Source organism: Pangasianodon hypophthalmus, chromosome 7 (assembly GCF_027358585.1).
Source record: "Pangasianodon hypophthalmus isolate fPanHyp1 chromosome 7, fPanHyp1.pri, whole genome shotgun sequence".
Classification (NCBI taxonomy): Eukaryota; Metazoa; Chordata; class Actinopteri; order Siluriformes; family Pangasiidae; genus Pangasianodon; species Pangasianodon hypophthalmus.
The window spans coordinates 5,836,922-5,858,267 of record NC_069716.1 but is presented as its reverse complement, the minus strand read 5'-3'; the positions used below and the strand labels follow the sequence as shown (position 1 = coordinate 5,858,267).

Here is a 21,346-nt window from a genome sequence, read left to right as displayed (position 1 = left end):
TATTCCTGCCAGTCCATTTTCCTTTTTTTTATAAAATGAGATGATGGTAATAAAGCATCACTTTGCACCTGGAGCTTCAGCCATGCTTATTCTTTCAGCAGAGGAAATTTCCTTCCAGTCCTTTTTATGTTTAAGTTTATAAGTAACAAAGAGTTTGATGGCAAAAACATGACATTCACAGAAATGACATTCACATATCCGTGTTCATGCATCCTAGTTCAGGAATATCACTTTAAACAAATGAACATGTCAAGGGCAATTGTTAGTTTTAGTGTCAATTATATTTAAATATATACATATATTTAAATATTTAAATATATAGATGAGAGGGGACTTAAAGTTGCAGTTTGTAATTTTTAAAACTATTTCTATTTCTATTTCTATTTTCACAATACTGCCATGTAATGGATCTGGCTAGTTTCTTCATTCCAGGCTTATGTATACATTTTTTTTCTGGCCCAGAAATTAGCCCCACCCCAGTCAGAACTCCAGCCTGGCCCCTTTTCCTTAAAAGGCAATGCACACGGTAGATATAGTGGCAACAGGGGTTTGTTGGAAGGGCACTGTTACGGAGAAGTGTTAGGTGGCACTGGGCTCTAAAAATGACAAATGGCTTCTTTAAACAAATTTCACCAGCAATTGTTGATTAAGGCTAATTGGTGTATAGAAATCGTTCTTCTTGAACCGCTTCCTCTCGTTATTACTTTCTAAATATTTTCATCTTCATTTATTCATTCAATCATTCGTTTATCTTCATCCTCATTTTGTACTATGCCTTTAAATTGTAAGACGTTAAAATTTAATTTCAAAATTTGAGTTTTCAGTTCGAGGAAACAACACCACATTTATTAAAAGGAGAAAATGACTAAATACATCATATATACAACTTTTCAAAAGCTGTGGAGGGAGCAAAACAATAATATAATAATAATATAAGATTATGTTATGGAGACTGTCAGCCTAATAATGTTAAGAAATTCATCCTAATTGCCCCAGTATAAGATTTCAGTCTTAGTGGGCTAATTTAAAGTGTACTAGTGGAGGGCACTGTTGGTCAATTCATTCCACAACTGAAGTACTTTTGTCTCAGTGCTGTTGTGAAATGTGGATAATAATAATAATAATAAAAGGAAATATCCTATCCATAACATTTGACATTTTCAAAAATTATGTGATTATTTTCGATACACTATATAAAAAAAGTGTCTCTTTGTAAGCTGAATGCAGGAACCGTATTCTTCCAGGCAGAACTGGTGCACTAGGCCACCACTCACTGTGACCTCTGACCTCTTTAGGTATTACATAGCACTGCCTTGCATCTCAAAGTGGACAGTGTCAGAGTGTGTGTGTGTGTGTGTGTGTGTGTATGTGTGTGCGCCAGCACTGAAATAGGCATCACTGCTGCACCAGGCAGTTGTGTGGCGTGCACTCGGCCTGTTCCTCCAGCTCGGGGCAGGGGGTGCCGCTGTTAGCAGGTTTCAACAAGATGTAGCGGGTACGATGGCGCACTCCTCCTCTGGAGCACGGCCCCAAACACAGCCCCCAGGACGACCACATGGAGACCTCACAGTCCAGCGGCGTCTCTGCAACAACACACAGTATACATTGTCACAAGGCAGCTTCACAGAAAATGTAGATTTAGATCCCTTGTGAGCAAGCCAGATGCTAAAAAAAGGAAAAACTCCCTGAGATGACATGATGACATGAGGAAGAATCCTTGAGAGGAAGCAGACTCTAAAAGGAACCCATCTTCTTCTCAGTGACACCAGATAGTGAGATTATTAATCATTACTCTTCTACAAACTGTGTGCTGTAAAGTCAAAAGTACTGCTGAAATGATGTTCTGAATTATCATCATAGCCTTTATGATTACAGCAGCAGTTCTTAGGTTCAAGTCTACAGTATCAAGGTGAGATTATTTACTTAAGCAAGGGTTTAAACTGTAAACGAGCAGGGAATGAAAGGCTCTGGCAACGAAATGACCAATTGGAAAATGCCAGCTGGTCTGTATTACAGTAGCCTCATCAGCATGTTCTGCTTAAACTAATTCAAATTAACTCCATGGATTAAAAATGATTCCTGTGAGCTAAACAACAGGGTTTTTAACAAGCCAAACAAGAGTCAACACAATTTTGTTTGTGCTGACTCAGTGAGTCCTTCAAACACACAAAACAAATTCCAAATGTTTGAGGCTGATTCTCTACAGAACCATAATTGGAGGGGTAATTTTACCCAATTGTCCACTTACCATAATTGTAGTTAAAGGTATACATGTATACATTTTGGTGTATACATATTGCTTGTTTTGCACTAGAGTTATGAGACAAATGCTGCTAACGAGTAACAGAGTAACCCAAAGTCTTTTCTGTGATGAATTAACTAGCCTAACTGGTGGTTGTGTTATGCCGTGGATGCCATTAACTGGCATGCTTTGGGTCAACTTGCTCCCCAAGAGGAAAGCAAGTCAATTCATAGTTCTTCTGATGAAACATTTCTATCGTGATGGGAGTGGTCTCTTTCAAAATGACCCCGCCCCAATCCACAGGGCACGAGGGGCATGGGCAAGCGTGTGGGTCATTAATTAAGAACTTGATGTGGTCTGAAGTAAGAGTGTAATGAGTGGATGATTTAGATTGACACATTGGTTTAAAAGACAATTAGTATATGAACTGAGGCAACAATCATGAATCAACTGTTGTCAAAAAATAAAAGAACAGAAAATTGGTGTGTAAAATATAATTCATAGTTTTAAACTAATGTGTCAATAGGCTAGCAAGGTGATTTGCCCAGAACTTTGATGCTTAAAATACTTCTTCTCTACATCATCAAACCCCAGATTAAGAACAAAGTTGGTCACATATTGAATCATATTATATCGGAGCAGATTCATATCATATCATAGCAGAAGTATCAAACTGGTGCCTTAAGAATCATATCATATCGTGGGGAAGCCTAAAGTTTACACCTCTATGTTGAAGCTACATTGCCTTGTAGCTCCACTGAAAAACTAGAAAATGTAAAACATCAAACACTGTACAACACAGTAGAGTTTATTTTAAATATTTTACTAGAACCGAAACAGTAAACAAGTGTGTTGACACACCGCACTTGAAAAAAGGGTTCCTGAACAGTTCTTTCAGAAGGGTTCTTCTTGGAGTATTGTTTAATAGAGAAACACTCTTTTGCAGGATTCTTCATAGAATCTTTAAGGGTTTCCCCAGAGGTATAAAGTGAAGTGACAGTGTTCTTAAGAAAGTCATTTATGTGATTAATTTACCTACAGTTTAAACAGATTCAGGGGTTTTGATGTGCATGTGTGTGTGTGTATGTATACTGACCTGTAAATTGTGGGGCTTTGCTGAGTTGAGGCAGGATGTGATTGGACACGTGGTTGTGTTGACGGACGGGTGAGCGAGGTTGTCTCTTCAGCCAGATGTTGGCCAGTGGTGGGAGCTCAGGCACCCGCGGGTAGTAGAACGAGTTTGCTGGATGATTTGGCTTCTGAGACGTGATCTGTATGTTGAAAAGAAGCAACAAAAAACACATTATGAGGATGTAAAAGTATGAGTGAACAGTTTTTTATCATTCATTCATTCATTAACTGCTTTATCCTAGTCCTGGTTGTTTTGGATACTTGGCCTGTTCTTCCAGGGAACACTGGCATGAGGAAGGATTATCCTAGATGGGATGCTAGTCTATCACAGGGCACCATGCACACACATATTCACACCTAGGGGCAATTTACAGTTGCCAAGTCACCTGCTGGCCTAGAAACCAGAGAACCCATATGTGAAAATATGTAAAACTCTGCACAAACAGTAACACAAGCTCAGGAAAGTAAAGACAGCTTCTATGATAGTAAAGACAACCCTAATTCAAAAATACCAGAGATGGTGGGGACAGACACAAAAATATCATTGACATCAATAATTCGCATGTACTATATGTTAGTTTGCATTCCCTAGATTGTTATTTAACATTTTTTAGAGCTGATTTTGTTTTACTTACAACTGTATACTCTAATGATTTATAATCTCAAGATCTGGTGTCACCCAGAAGAGGACAGGTTTCATTTTGAGTCTGGTTTCTGTCAAGAGAGTGTTTCTTTGCCACAGTGCCCTCTGGCTTGCTCATTAGAGATTTAAATCTATATCCAGATTCCTATAAAGCTGCTTAGATATTGTTAAAGTGCTTTAGAAATAAATATAAATATATTTTTGCTGAGTAAGAATATATTTGTGCAAGCAAAATTTTCTAAATGGACAATAAAAAACTGAACTGAACCTAATATAGCTAATATGCCTGAAGCATCACTAGTTACCAGAGGATCTATTGCAACCCTTGGAGATGATACATCTGGCATATAGTATATATATTGTAGTATCAGTTTTGGAATAAGGAAATGCATATAAGCTACAGTGCACACTGGGCTGACTTCAATACCTAGCATGTTTTGGTAGACTGTTTACGGACAGTTCAGTTTGCTCAGTAAAGCACTGGCCTATACTTATACCAACATGTTATTTAAAAAGAAGGCTTGGTTTTGTTGTCACTTTGTGCAATAACTGCACTCTAAAATACTGTTTCTGAATTTTGAGCACTGTGTGCTCCCCTTTGAACCTAGAATGCACCATAATTCCCTATGTTCTAGCTACAGCCTTAACTAGTGTAATATATATATGAGGTTTAAGATTATGGAATGTAGAAGATGCAGCATGTTTTTCTCAGTGTGGTGTCCCAGCTGAGTGACTGTCTCACCATTGTGATGTTCTCAGGGGGCATCGTGGGAAAATTGGGTGACGAGAAAGTGAAACCGCTGTCCGTCCCGGCATCAAACGGGTGCAGGTCGAAAGTCACTTCCTCTTTCCATTGACCCGCTTCGCACAGGTTTAGGCTGTCCACCCCCACAAACCAGTCAGGACTGGGAATTACTTTCACCATCAAGGAGAGCTGTGTGAGAGAGTGCAACATGATCAGAGACACACATACACACTGACAACACAGCTTTCTTTCTGGCAGTATACTTTCCATCCTGAATATGCCCTGCAATGTTAGAGCAATTGACTTCATAATTCACATCTGAAATGTCTCTTTAAGCCCATTCCCAATAGTTTCCAGTCATTCCTGTGTTTGTTAGGCTGCTGTTTTTTTCTTTAAATGGTGATGAATGTTTCCTGTTGGGTTATGACCTAATGCAGGAAAAGCCCTCAGTCAGAACACATGCACGCACTCTTTATATCGCTTACTCACACACAGTCCTGAGGGACAGGTCTATTTGAAGATTAGACCATAAGTTGTTATACAGCCAAAGTTCTTGAGTGGATCATGGTGCATAGATTGCAACCAAATGGACAGACATTATTGCTTAATATTGGCACAGGTACTGAAATCAAAGCGTTAATAACTGATGAAGTAGCTGAGGTTACTCAAAGGCCACGATCAGGCATCAAGTCAAAACCCATAACCTTTGTTATTATTCAAATTTGGTCTTAAATACATATTAGATTACTGACGACATTAGAAAATGCATTAGTAGGAAACCGATCTTTCTTTTGGTGGTTGTTAATGACGCACACATCAGAGCACAGTTTCAACTTTTTTGATCGATGAATCTCAGCTGAGGAGCAGTCCGTCTGGAGTCAGACTTGTTTTACACTTCCTTCTCCTCCACGTCTTCTCTCTCCTGTCCTCCGCCTCCTCTTTTTCTAGCGCTGTGGCTTTTCCAGGAATGCATCCTGCTACAACAGTTTGGCTGGCACGTAAAGCCAGTGTGGTTACATCTGTCTGCAGCACAGTTCAGCTGATGGACATCGGTCTGAGGCATCGAGATGTGTGCACGCAAACACACACACATACACACACAGTCATAAATCTATGACAGGCACTTGATGTTCTTCTTCCATTTCCTCAACAACCTTAAAGTGTCCGAAATATTGAACAAACATCCTAACCACCAAAAGAACCCCGATTTCACCATTACTGATTATCACTAAACTTTCACATCGCCTCTGAAATAATATTACCATTTACTTTCCTTTTGCATGACACACAGTTCCTGAGTATAAATATTTACCAGCTGAGATTTTTTAATGTGCCCATTCATCTTAAGTGTTTGTATAATTGTGGCTCATGGGGCTCTCTAAACTAAATCCATCAATTGATATTCCAGCCCTCACCCTGCCATTATGTGGTTGGCTAAGTGAAAGCCAGTCCAGTCACATCTGATGATCTAATATGAGCTTTGCACCAGTAATGCACTTCCCTCTGGAGACGGTGATACTGTGCGAGTAGGGTAGGTAAGAGAGTAGGGTCGGCTGATATAAATAGGCTACCAGGGCTAAGTCTTTCAAAGATAAAACGATATCAATATTAGGTTTCATTTTTGACCTCCACATATTTTGGATTTTTGTGGAACCATGCAAAACAGCACCACCAATGGGAGGAAAAATACACAAAATGGCATAAAGAAGCAAGCCTAGGGCTGATTTCTTTCTAGCCCTAACTGTAGATTCCTGCAGCCTATCAGTGACAGTCATGTCAGGTGATTACACAGAGTTGCTAGAATTGATCTCCATTTGGGCTGATATTTTTCTCCCTGCTTTGCTGACACATCAGAATCAGAAACAGCTTCACAGGCCAAAGTTGATTCCAGTTCATACATTGAGTGCAACACAGAATGGGGTATAACCTATAAGAAGAAATATATTAAAGTAGAAAAAAGTAGGGGGGGAAAAGAATAAAATGGAACAATATAAAAATAATCTGGATGAATATAACCAATACACAGTATTGTATGTGCAAACCAGTAAATGTGGGTTACAAAGGAGCAGTAGTATATTGCACTATAGCCCTACAAGTGCACTCCTCACAGTCCGCTGAAGTCTTCTGACTGATCTGGTGTCTGAACCAAACCAGACAGTTACTGAAGTGCACAGAACAGACTCAATGATGGCTGAGCAGAACTGTATCAGCAGCTCCTGTGGCAGGTGGAACTTCCACAGTTGGTGGAGGAAGTACTTCCTCTGCTGGGCTTTTTTCACTATGGAGTTAATGGTCTTCACTTCAGGTCCTGTGAGATTGTAGAGCCCAGGAACCTGAATGACTCCATGCATGACACTGTGCTGTTCAATATGGTGAGCAGGAGAAGTGTAGAGGGGGTTCTTTATGAAGTCCACTGTCAACTCTACTGTTTAGAGCATGTTCAGCTCCAGGTTGTTTTGACTGCACAAGACAGCCAACTACTAGACCTCGTCTCTGAAGGTGCTGGATGTGAATGTCCCCAACCTCACTTGCTGCTGTATCTGTTAGGAAGCTGGTGATCCACTGACAGGTGGAGGTGGGCACAGAGAATTCAATCAGTTTAGTCTGGAGGACATCTGGGATGTGTTAAATGGCAAGATGAAGTCCACGAAAGGAGCCTTGCCTAGGTCCCTGTAGGGTCAAAGTGTTAGGATAAGTGCAGTGTGCAAAGTGCAAAGTGGGAGGATATAATGCAGTCCTATGTTGATTGCATCATCCAATGACATGTCATTCACATGCATCAGCACCAATCTAATCAAAGGACTTCATGATCACAGACATTAAGGAGAGAGGCAGTCATTTATCCCTGTGTTTCTGGGTTTTTTTGGGGGGGGGATAGGGATGATGGTAGAGTGTTTGAAGCAGGAGGGTACTTCACACTGCTCCAGTGATCTGTTGAAGATCTGTGTGAAGACAGGGGCCAACTGGTGAGCACAGGTTCTCAGGCAGGAGGGTGAGATACCATCTGGGCCTGGTGCTTTCCTGGACTTTTTTTCAGGAAGACCTGACAAACATCTTCCTCACAGATCCTAAGTGCAGTTAGAGTGGATATTGTTGGATGTGTGAAGAGATTATTGGAGTGGGTTTGGGGTGTAGGCCTGGGTGTGTCAAATCTACAACAGAACATGTTCAGGTCGTCAGCCAGCTGTTGATTGCCCACAGAGTGGGGGGTAGGTGGCCTGTAGTTGGCCATGTCTTTCAGGCCTTTCCCACACTATCGCAGGGTCGTTAGCCGAGAGCTAGTTTCTCAGCTTTTCAGAGTAGCTCCTCTTAGCAACTCTAATCTCCCTTGTCAGTGTGTTTCTGGCCTGATTATACAGGATTTTGTCCCCACTTCTTTAGGCCTCTTCTTTAGCTTCACAAAGATGTCTGAGTTTTCCTTGAACCATGGTTTGCCATTGTTGTATATTAAACAGGTCTTGGTGGTTACACACTTATCCTCACAAAAACTGATGTATGATGTTACAATGTCATTTAGCTCACTGAGGTTGATAACTGCAGGTTCAAAAGCACTCCAGTCAGTGCAGTCGAAGCAGGGCTGCAATTCCAGCTTTGCCTCAGTAAACCACCTCTTAACAGTCCTGACTAAAGCCTTAGCAGATTTTAGTTCACAACACGTCATTAGCAGTGATTGAGAAGGAGCATGTGAAATATAGTTGTTGGTGTAATGAACGTAAATGAGGCGGATTATTTATCATCATTTTTTCCCCGAAATGCCTTTAGAGGAGAAACTAAAAGTAGATTAAGATTAATTACCCAAAAGGTCCATAAGTTTAGTGGGTTTTTTTTTTTGTTCGAACAAAATGGTTGCAGCATGTTTGGTATTGGGACGAAACACATCGTGAAACCAGTAGAGCATTACAGATTTTAAACACTTTTTAAAAAAAATTATATCAGCTATAATAATAGAATAATAATAGAATAGAATAATAATAGAATAAGCTTGCTCCATATCATTCTTATGCTCCTCATTGTCGAGCTGATGATAAATTTTAGACTCCCATCTAATATTATGACCAGCTATCACAGTGTTCAAACTTATGGAGCAGTCAGGTCTCCACACTAACATTGCACTGAGCTGACTGCTATGTCCTCAGTGACCTGGTCTTTTGATTTCCTGGAAGTATAAAGTAAAAAGGAGTTACGATCTTCTGTGTTCTCAATAAGCGGCTATGAAGTGCCAACTGCCAAGTGTGTCAAATAACACATTCCTGCATGCAGTGTAGATAATACTGCTGAGCTGAGAGCTGGATAGACAAAGAACAGCTCAAGTGCACTCAACAGGTGTATGTGGCCATGGTGTTGTTAGTTTCTATTCATGTGTCTCTATAATAGTTCCCAACATACACACATGCATGCACACACACACACAAACACACACGCACACAAACACACACACACAGATGGGTCTTCCACGTCCAGGGCCACCCTAACCTTCCCGGCAGGTCTAAAAGTAGCAGTCATCCTGCTGTCGGGTCATGTGACCTGTCGCTGTCACTTAAAACTCACTAGCAATGCCAGGCATGTGCCTAAGAGAAATAGTGTCCCTCTTTTTGGTGCTCCTCTGTGCTATTTAGAAATTATGCCCGAGTAATAAAGATATGTAGGTCACCAATTCCCATCATGCTTGTTTTAGCCCCTGACATCCCTTCCAAACATCCCTTCGAGTAATGACCCTTCAGCAGCCATGAGTCACTGGAAAGCCAGAATCGAGGGAAAATAAACAAGAGAAAGATCTGAGCAAGAAATTTGTCTCATCCTCCAGTTTTGAGACAGGTCAAAGAGATTGCACTAGAATGGATAAGACAAGGGAAAGGTTGTGGTTTGGAGGTTCTATAAACCAGTGCTGGTTCTCAGAGTCGTTACTGGAGCTATAGAGACATGCTCCGGGGTTTGGCCTCAGTAGGGGCAAGTTTGCATATTCTTGAGTTTAAATGATGGTTCCAACACTGATCTGTTGTTTTAACTGACTATTATGCTGTTATAGGAAAATAATCAATGAAGGAGTGGAGTTGCTGTTACCACCCTGGTAAGTCTTGTGGGGACTGAAGATGAGTCTTTTTTTTCTCTTCACCAAACTCGAGCTGAACCAGATATGTTAAACAAGGTTTGATGCCCTTCAGTACCAAAGTGTGACATTCCTGTTATATTCTACTAGGTGTAAAGTTGTGAGAAATCCTAGCAATATTGCCACTGTTGGGTCCTGAAGCAAGGCCCTTAACATTAAACACAGCTGACCTTCCTTCCATGGTGGAAAATGAAAGAAAAAAAAAAAAGCATTTTATTAAACAGTATCAATCCAAACCTTGACTAAACCCACTCATCACTCTCAAGCACTCTAAAGGGTTCTTTGTTTTGTCTCTCTGGGGGAACCCTTATATAAGTTTTATGTACTTTAGAGCAGAAGGTTTTCCCGTTCAGAAATAGTTCCAAGTAGCACCCACTTTGAAAACTGGATCTGTAAGGCATCCAAAGACCCTTGGGAGAGCCATTTTTTTTTCTCAAGAGAAGGATTTGCTTTGTTTGTACAATTATACAATTACCTGTGAATTGTGACCAAAAAAGTGTTAAACAAATCAAAACTTAAATCTGTTAGATTGTTCAAAATGGCCTTGATGACAGTTTTGTACACTCAGAAGTTTAATGATGTAGCCACCTGGACTGCTTTTCCACCTTCCTTTTGAAGTAGTCTCATCTCTGAGCGAGCAAATTATACTGATTTAGATCTTAATTTATAAATATGTTTGAATGAACAATTCATGAAAGTATTCTACAAAAGTGTGCATTTCGTATAAATGTTTACTGACAGAATTCAGCACCTGCCTTTAGGCTTCCTTTATAAGTGACTTTCCTGTAAGTGGTTTTCTGTCTTTTCTCAGTGCAGGGGAAATCTTATCTGTGGTAATCGCACATACACTATGGATGTGGTAGACTAAAATTGAAAAATGCAGAAGCATTTCTTTCAGGTCAGTGTTAGGGAAACGTTAAATACCAGTGGGTTCCTGGGCTGCAGAACGAGCTCAGTGGAGCTGTGGCCAACTCCCGATGGGATCCCTGCTGTGCGGTACATGGAGCCCACTACCCTCCTCTTCCTTGCTTCTTTTGCCCCCTTTACCAGCTCAACCGTGACACCGAGCTCAGCAAAACTCTGTACACCAGGGCTTGCCATTGCCCCTTCCTGCCACAGTCGGTACCGCTCATTGTGGGTGACAGCTGTAGGTAGAAAGAGAGGAGAGAACAAATGAGAACCTTTTTAGTCCTGAGAGATGTGTTACAGAAATTAAAGATGGTGAATCTGGTAAAGGAAACATTAGCTGCGGAACCTAAGTGAAAGCTGAGACTTCAATGTCAAAAAAAAAATAATTAATTAAATTTTTAAAAAACTTTTTGGATTACTAAAAATGAAATGGATTTATAATAAAATTTGGTAGCCCAGCTAATTATTTAAGTTTACAAGCTGCAGTGTCATACACACCATGGCAGCAGATTTCACTACTCTTCAGCATCCATATACACATACTTACAGGCCAGATGTGATTCTTCTACACTTCCGCCCCTTATATAGAAATAGGAGGCTGCTAAAACTTATAAAGTGTATGAGGAAAAACAGAGGAGTCATCAAAATATCTTCCTTGCAACCATAAAAGCACGTAAATGCTCAGCGTTGATTAGGGCGCACATTCAAGAAAGAAGTAAAAACATACGGCTAAAACGTGAACATAAACACAATCTTGTGCAGATGGTCACATTACATGTGGATAGTTCCCATACTTTAGTCTAAACTTTCACCTGGATCCATGACCAGCATTAGCACACTTCATATCCTAAAATAAGCTATTTTCCAGAAGCCTGTATGATTCTGTTTTTTTTTTTTTTTTCTTATACACTCGCAAAAACCATTTGGTAGGTTTGAGGTCTCCAGGAAGCGAGTAAAATCTATCCTGTTTAATAAACCGCAAAACTGCACTAACAAAACAGACCTATAAGCTCCTCAGCTTTTCATTACAATCTATTGAGGAAGCAAACGCAGAGCTTATGGTGGCTTTAAAAGTCATTAGGCATATCCTTTATGTCCCACTGCGTGTTATGTAGCTACAAGCCATCATGGCAGAAATTCAAAGAGGGGTGAGGAAGGGCAGAGAGAGAGAGAAAGTGAGAGAGTGTCAGCAGTGATGACATGGTTCATCCGTCCACATGCAGCGTCTGACGGGTTTGGCATGAACATGACTAGTCAGAGCCAAGCATCCCAACCTCAGACAACTCAACCACAAACCCACAGCAATCTTCCCCTCTCTCTCTCTCTCCTTACCATCTCTGTCTTTATCTCTAAACCCTCGTGCACCTCTATTTAACTTTAATATGACTATAATTGCAAACCGAACGATTATATTATGCGATATGGAGAGCCAGACTGTCGGAGCAGAAACTCCAGTAACCTGGTGTTAGTCTTGCAGACGGACGCCCTCCATCCTCCGGCTGTAAATGTTTTAAATGTCTTGGCCGGATCTGTCCAGCTCTGCATCCTCTCCTGACCTGGGAACTGGCAAAGCGCAGACGCCCTACGCACAGATTCTTATTATATGTGCGCCAGGGAGCACTTGTCATTAAAGCAAATGGCCATTGCAGACCTCTGGGCTAAGGATGTCATATATGCAGTATGTTTATCTAAAAGGGCATAAAAGGTCAGCATCTCCAACTCTCCTTTTCTTTTTTTTCCTGGATGTCTTTCCTAAAACTCCACTTTGGATACAAGGAACCTGTGGGGTAGCTGGCGTCATCTGGTAGCACTTACTTCCCCCTCCTGCTCTTCCCCTCTCTCTCTCTCTCTCTCTCTCTCTCTGCTTTCCTCATTAGGCTGTCTTACTCCCATATGGAGGAGGTGCTGGGGGAGGGGTGTGCCACTGGGGTGGGTTAACAGGCCAGCTGCGAGGCTTCAGCATCCTGACTCATCATGCCATGAGGCAGCTCCAATGCTAAACCAAACACTACCTTCCTGCCACCACTTAAAGGCTCACAAAAAGGTTTGTTTCAAAGGTTCTTTCTCCTCCTGGAGCTTACCGACAAGTTTGGACCACTGTGCAGGCGGTCGGAATAAAGGGTACTGTTTCGGGAACATCTGCGGGCTCCACTGGCCAGTGAATACTAGGATGTAAGAGGCGGGGCCTCGAGCCGTGCACGCAGTCCCATTGGTAACTTTTAGAGGGGAGGCACAGGAGAGGCTCAGCTTCAGGAGCACGATGAGCAGGTGCTGCAGCCACCCGGGGATGAGGAGCTCAGAGGGCATCATCGTCTGCAGGAGAGAGAAAAGAGGAATCATTTCACTCCTGTATGGCAAAAACATTATACTAGTGTTTTCCCCTGATTCGTTCTACTTTATACCACAGCACAGATAACAGGTTTATATTAATGCACTCATTCTAATACATTGCTATTACTATTACTATAGCAACAGCTCATTCACAGGGACTTGTATGGCACATAATCACATAATCACACAATCACATAATCTAAGGCTAAAAAACAATCAGTTTACTATTAGTCTTAGATAGTTGATATGAGGAAGCTTTCTGTACGAAGACATTTATTTAACATTTAGGAAGGAGTCTCCAGTGTCAGTACTTTGTAACAGTAAGTTTTACACCACGGGAAAGTGTTCAGGAAAGAGAACTTTGCACTTTCTGGTTTCTCGGTAACATGACAAGCTGTTTTTTTCCCCTCTTATTAATTTCAGGAGAGAGAAAAGGAGAGGCTGATGAAGGTATAACTGTTTATAGCTGCTATAACCTAAGTGGCAACAGAAACTAACCTGTCTCCCAGACTTTCCACAACATTAAACATTAGTAGAATTTGATGAAAAACTGTAAAAATTTTGTTGGCAAACTGTTGTGGTATAAGAAAAATAAAACACTTAATGTTATAGGAAAATAATCAACTTCAGAGCGGTAACAGTAACTCCACTTTGCCTCAGGCTGTATCACACCACCCCATTGTGGATTATTTTCCTACAACAGCATGCTCCCAAGTGTTTTATTCCTTACATATTAAAGATATCTATATTTTGAGTTTCAGCAGGTCATATACACTGGTAAAACAGTATTATGTCCAAAAAAGTGGCATATTCTACAGTAAAGAGAGAAGCAATTCCTCTCATGTGAAATGAGAGAAATAACATTACAAATGTTATTTTAGTTCCAAATAATGTTTTTATTAAATTGCTTATTTAAATGGCTTATTGGGGTAGACAATTAGGGGCTCTTTGCACTAGCTAAAAGTAAAAAAATAAATAAATAACCAACAACGTCGGTCATGAGGGCTAACAATTGTTACCGAAATTGGCTAACCTTCTGGTTACATAATATAATAGTTAGCCTAATGTCTCCTGGCTGGAGCAAATTAATGGCTTTAATTAAATATTCATTAACTTAATGTCAGCTAGCTTGCTAGAGACCTAGTACTACTTTAAACAATATAACAGTTAGCCAAATGTAGCTTGCTAATGATCCTGGCTGCTGGTTTACACAATATACAATGTAATGTGCTTGGTTTTAATTACATTATAAAATAATTAATTTGCTGGAGAAGTAACATTAGCTAAGCTAACAACATATCTAACAACATTAGAGCAGTGCTGTGAGTGCTGTTTTTTAGAGCTGAGCTAATGTTGCTAATTAAGGATGTGTCCGGTTTGTTTGTGAACTGCTGTGTTTCTGTGTAAATTGAAGACCTGTGTGATTAGATACTTGGTTAAAAAATGAATAAATATGAACAAAATGCTATAACGTTAAATAGAAATTGAAGAATGGTAATTTTACTTTCCTTTCTTCACTAATTTGAGAGAGACAAAAAGCTGAACATAGTAAATTTTTTCCTTTATAAGTATGTTGCCTGAGTTTGAGTCACTAAAATGATTATTAGATGGGTTTTTTGTGAGATAGTTGACTGTTTAAGGTTAATCGTTTGATTGAGAAAGGATTATATTTAGATTTGGTGCAGAGTTTCAGTTCTTTCTGATTTCTCTTCCTAAAATGGAGTACTGCTTTGCTGGATGAACTAAAGCTAAATCGCCAAGATTTCAGAGTGCAGATCAACCATCTGAATGCAATAAGCCTCCAAATGAACTGCTCTCTAATTCTGAACAATAATTCTATAATAAACTCAGGAGCACGTTGCATAGCATCACACCAAGTGTCTGATTTGCAGAAATGCCTTTCAAATCCCGTGTGATTAAAAGCTGAAGACAGCGATTGTAAGAAGTGGTTTATTTTGGCCACTTGTTAAGCACTCGAGCATGAGTAGACTGACTGGATTTATTTGTGTCTTGTTTGTCATCTCCAGCCTTAAATGACCATCAACAGCCGAGGCATGTGTAGGATTCTGTTGTGTCGCATTTAATCATGCACCTATTTTAGAAGGCTACTGAAATATTAGGGTTGCTTGTGCGAAGATTAGCCTAGCCAAGTCACAGTGTATTAAGTGCATAATGTGCTTGGCTGCACTTTTCACTTAAAAAGGAATCCATTCCATTTAATAATGCCTTATCCCCTTTATCCCTTTGAAAAAGTATGAGTCTGAGCTGCAGAAGGTCAGATGTGGAGCTCAATGACTAAGCAGGACAGTAGTAGACAGTAGTAGATAGTAGAAAGTGTTTCTCTGTCTGTAGAGGCTCATAAATCAGACAGTTTGCCATCACGGCAAGCCTTCTGTCATCTCTCCTGCAGACAAACACTCTCACATGTACACACACTTCATGATTTACTGCCTGACCGAATTTAAATAGCAGAACAAGAGCAACGCCAGCATGACTGAGCTATTTCCACACTGCATATGAGCGTCCGCGTGCATCTTCTGGTGTGCACGAAGTAAAAAGGTAGCTATAGTGCCAAAGCACGCGCAGGCGGGTTCAGGACACGTGCCCTGTCTGTCAGAGCCACTTTATAAAGAGGTAAATGCCTCAAAGGGCACCGAGTCACCAGCACAGACCCAGACACCTGCCCACGCCCGACACCAACCGTCTGATTCCTCATACTAACTAATCAGCATCAGAGGTTGTGCCCCTTATTCATCTCCACAGATTTTCCATTTTTATGCTCTGCTTTTAAGCCTTGAGATCATATAAGTTTAAGGGATGATGCATAGCTGGCATTTTCGCTAACATTTATAGCCTAGAGGGACTGGGACAGTAATCCAGCTTGATTTAGGGAACAGTCTGATGTAGCCCATAGTGCTGAAAGGTACAAGTGACCAGAATAGAAATAAGACACACTAAACTAAGAGGCGATATTGAGTCATCTGGAATGACTAAAACATCCTACTTTTAGGGTAAGTCTGGCTTTCTTCATCTTTTAAAGAGAAGATTTAACCACAAGCATGACTTCTCAGAAGTACCCTTCCATAAATACCACGTACATTGCATTTATGCGTGGAACACGTGTGAAGAATCTGCTCCAGATACTTGTGGAAACTTAAGCACACAGCAAATCGGAATTTTCAAGAACTAAACAGTGATGTTTACACGGGACCACCTTTCCCAATCCTCCTCATTTTCTCTTCACTGGGTGTTCTCCCAGATTCTTCTTTCTATCCCAGGCTGCTGCATTAAGCCATGCAACTATCAATGATTTGATTAATAGAGACAATATGCACATCAATATCACTATGCTCAGAATCAGAGACCTTATAGTGATTCATTAAGCTCTAGGGATCTACACCAGGTTGCAGTGCTGCATGGAATTGAGGAAGGTAGGTCCAACAAACTAGGGCCATGGTGTATTGAAGGTAAGCAATGATACTATCTGTATCTGGATCTGTATTCAGCACTGTGAGCATGATATATGAATTCTGGCCCTGACAGTTCCTCAACCACAGCAACATCATTCCAGTTCATAATTGGTCTCAACTAGAGATGTCACGCTCCCACAGTTAATTTTGTTTGTACCTGCCTATGATATTTTCTAATGAATTTAGTTAGTTCTATTTCCTAAAATATAAAAACTAGTAGCTTAATTTAAATCACAGCAACCCTGACCAGGATGTTACTAAGGATGAATGAATGAACATTATTCAAGTATGATTATGATAATGAATTTACATTTACAAAAGCATGCATACTGATACTGAGAGAGCAGAAAATTGCTGAAAATGTATCTTTCATAAAAAGGTCTTTGTAATACTATTGTCAGATATTCTACCACATTTTTTATTGCTTGGTAGATCGAAGACTTCAGTTAAGCTGTAGGACATGTTTTATTAATCTTGCTAACATTATAGAGTGAGAGAGCTAGAGCAATATTTTAGACTGACACAATGGTAATCCTTTACCTTGCTTGCAAAGTAATATAATAAAAAAAATATTTGTCATAAATGCATTGAGTCTGTAGGTATTATTGTGTTGGGCAGATAGATAAAAAATAAATAAATATCATGAGAATGCATTTGCTGCTGAAAAATGCAATCACACATTAATTTTTTATGGCCTGGTTTTGGAAACTCTCTTGTGTGTGCACTGACCGGCTCATCATGACTGCATGTGGAACAAGAAGGTAATGCAAGATCAGCAAATATTTACTGCACTGCATGCCTGTCATGTAAAAAATCTCTGCTGCACTCATTCCATAAGGGCTGTAAAAAAAAAAAAAAAAAAGTCCATTTTATTCCACATAAGTCAGAGATTTTTTAACTCCCGGAGATGCTAAATACACCTGATCACACAGAATGAAGACTTATAGAGGACATCAGGTGTGTTTGGAGCAGGAACTGGAACTGAGATACCGTGTTGTAAATTGATGGCAGATGCATAAATAAAAACTACTAATTATAGATCTCTAGCAACACGACACATGGTGCAATTACAGGCATTTTTTTAACACATTAAAAACTGAGATTTGTAGGCTTGCTTAGATAATGGTGTTCATGGCAGCTCTGGGAAAATTGCACCTTTAATGCAATAAAAGTTTGGCTTTGAATTTTATTACATTCTGTGTAAATTTGAAACTTGGCAACAGAGCTGGGTGAAGGAAATGTCAGCCTTTTGCGATTATCTGGTTATTATTACCTGATTATTATCAGTCACACATTAGTTTAAACAATCATGGCCATCCATGGATAAAGTATACAAACCTCTAGAATAAAGACTTCTTAAAAAAGAGGCTAATTTGAGTCAGATGTTGTTCAGTTCAGGTGTCTGCACCCTCCTTGGTATATCGGAGAACACCCACAGCTTTGGTTACCTGATCGTCACAACAGAATTCTGTTGCAGTGCAATCTGGACGTGGGCAGAAATGGCTTGAAGAAATGTTACTGGAGCTTATAAGACAGGAAAGGGCTACAAAGGGATTTCTGAAGGCGTGGGCCCCCTATCAGTCCCCAGTCAGGCAAAGAGTTTACAATCCAGCACTGTTGTTACTCTCCTCAGGCTGTGGATGTCCTACAGCGATCAGGCAATAAAATCCACCAGCATGTGAACCCTAGGGTGACAACAAGGGACCTGTAGGCAAATCCTGACCTCTATAACCTCAGTCTAGAGGAAAAAAAACACTAAAGCAGAGTCATTTTCTAGAGGGGTTTCGACAAAGGAGACTACAGCCGTTTAAAGAAAACACTGATGTCTGCATCAAATTGTTGTGTATAGATAATAATCAGAATGCCGCGGCATCTGTCTGTGATCAAAAATACAAAAGACGCCAAGTTATGCACCATGATCCAAATAGGATCCAAAATAGGAATAAATCACAAACTAGGTCAACACGGATGAAAATTCATATTGTAGAATATAAAATCTTGGCAAATCTAAGTCTTGACCTCATTTGAACTGAAATTCTGATCAGAAACAGGTCGTTCAAGCAAGATGTCCTACAATACACAGGAAATTTTGTAAATACCTCTTGTGGAGGTTACTGCCCATAAAAGTGCTTCCACTAGTTACAAAATATAAGGGTTCACCAACCTTTACCAGCAGTGACCACGATTGTTTAAACCATTTGTTCAGCACTGTAAATATTTTGCACAGTTTCTATACAAGATTTGTTTTTCTCACTGAAGTTCCCTGAGATCACATTTCAGGAAGAATTTGAGCAAAAATGTAGACAATTCCAAAGGGTTCACAAACTTTTTCACACTGACCTAAAGCAAACTAACCATTATTTGCCCTCCTGAGAAGACACACATACTGCCTCAAACATCATCTCTGTCTTTCAGACAGCGTCTCTCTTCACCAAGCACGAACCAGACGCAATAAAACCAGGAGAGGAGGAGAAGCGCCAAAGAAAAGTGCTTGCGGGTTCTTAGTTAGCACATAAAGTAAAAAGGCACGAGTTGGAGAGAGTGCAATTAGCAAACCACATGCAGTGCAGCACATGTATCTCAGCTACAGGTAAAGAAACTGCCAGTTCAATCTCAAAATCAAACACAGACAGTGATGTGGTGAAGGACATTGAAAGACTGGAGAAACAAGAAACTGGATTGAAAAGGACAAGAGACAGAGAGAGACAGAGGGAAAGAGGAAGTAAAGAGAGTGCGTAAGCGGTCAAGGAGAGAGCATGTGTTAAATCACTTAGGAAGAGGGCACTGGACTTCAGAGAGAGTGAGAGCCCTGCAGAGAGAGAGAGAGAGAGAGAGAGAGAGAGAGAGAGAAGGAAAGAGGAGAAGCAGTGAAGCAAAGCCGGCTTTCACCTTGGTTACAGCAGATAGCATGAGTGCAAGAGCCACCCACACACACCCACACACACACACAGACACACACACTCAGATGTGCATCTAGAGATGCGTGTGCGCTCCACACTGGATCTCGTGCTCACCTGGTCCAGCAGAGGATACAGCAGCACCGAGTTGGAGATGTGCAGCACAGAGCAGGACTCTCACTCTTCTATACTCTGTCTCTCTCTTTGTTTCACTCTCCCCTCCTCTCTTTCTCTCTCTCTCTCTCTTTTCCCTCCCCTTCTACACCCCCCTTCACCTCTCCTTGTATGGATGCACACAGCACACACACACACACACACCCTCCCATAACGGTGTGTCCCCCCCACCACCTTTTTTTAAATGTCTCTCTTTTCATTTCCAGCCATACAAAATTTCCCCACCTCTTTACTATTAAAAGTAAACTCCCTCACCTCGAGCGTGCGAACATCAGGTATTCCACATTTAATTACCCATTAGGTGGATTCCTCGTGATGAGGCTGAAAAGATGATTGTGCATCATTAAGGTTTCTGTAAAACATGTGCCATAACAGTTATCCTAAAAATGCAGACGAGGCTAATGAGGAACAAGAGTGAGAAGGGGCTACTGAGTATTATGTCAAATGTTTACCCTCATAGCCACATGAATTAACCCTTTAAACATCCAGTTTCTATAAATATTGTTCCCATGGTACCCAGATGTCAAATTCTGTCAGTAAATGTGAAAAATATGCAAAGAAAAATATCAAAGAATAATGATCTTTAGATGAGGCCAAAAAGCCAAAGCTGTTCTTATTGAGTTTTATCCAACTTTCCAAAACTGGGGAAGTACAGTATTATTAATGCTTTCTCAAAAGCTTTGTGGTAAATCTTAAAAAATTAAACTTTTTTTTTTTTTTAAATCATTTTCAACAAATCATTTTGCCCTTAAATCAGTAGCAGGGTTGAGGTATTTAGCAAAGAATTAGCAAATACCCAGAAAGGTTAACTAACACTTTCCTAAGGTCATTCTAATGGTTTACTTCCAATCTATAAGTTGGGTAATATGGTTGTTCTTTCAAAGTGACGTCCTCAGTCAGTATCACAATATCACTGAAAATTAAGAGACAAGAATGGGAGAATATTCTTCTTCCCATGATCTTGAGGAAATTCAGATTATTTGGATTCAGATTATTTTAACTCCAGTTGATCATGTGACTTGTGGAATATTCCAAATATTTCATAAGGGTGAATGAGTTCAGGTAACAGGGTTGCGTGAATGCTGTGGGACAGTAAAACGAACATTTTTTTTTTCTAACCTATAATGGATGACTCATGGAAAAGGATTTTTCAAGCATAAGATGGTAAATGAATTCATAAAATAATGCAAAAATAATATGATTTCTGAAGGATAACATTTCCAGGTAAAGTTTAGTTAATTAAAAAAATATATCTCTGAAAGAATAAAATACAGATTTAGTCATAATTTACAAAAGCCTTCTACAAAAATATGTTTCACATGAATGTTTATTGATAGATTTCATCAACTTCCCTTAGACTTCCATTAAAAGTGACCAGATTTTCATCTTTTTTCTTACAGTGAAACATGTCGAGAGTCTTGTCTGAGAGATTCGGTTTGGCAAAATGGTATGTATTCCTTTAAGGACTTCACAAATTCCCCCTGAGGAGAACGAAGGTGTGTGTATGTCAACTTCACAATAAACTCAAAGGTGATGATGATGATGTGAGATCTGTCTTCATCCATGCCATCAAGAGAGGGAACACTGAACTTGTAGTGAAAATCCAGCGAAATTCTGTAGTCATCTACATTGTGACACTACAGCACACATCATCCAGAACTTTTTGGGGTTCTTTTTTTTTTTTTTTTTTTTAAGCA

At 40.0% G+C, this 21,346-nt stretch overlaps 1 protein-coding gene across 1 annotated transcript; it reads right to left on the bottom strand.

Moving 5' to 3' along the window:
• Positions 1-828: 828 nt before the first annotated feature.
• spon2a (spondin 2a, extracellular matrix protein) lies at positions 829-19,707 on the bottom strand. Its single transcript, XM_026940588.3, has 6 exons — positions 19,593-19,707; positions 12,859-13,090; positions 10,793-11,013; positions 4,759-4,950; positions 3,339-3,513; positions 829-1,583 (listed from the first exon to the last, which is right to left on the bottom strand). The coding sequence occupies exons 2-6, from the start codon at positions 13,085-13,087 to the stop codon at positions 1,396-1,398; spliced, it is 1,005 nt and encodes a 334-aa protein (XP_026796389.2). The 5' UTR covers positions 13,088-13,090; positions 19,593-19,707; the 3' UTR covers positions 829-1,395.
• Between the last annotated feature and the right edge of the window lie 1,639 nt (positions 19,708-21,346).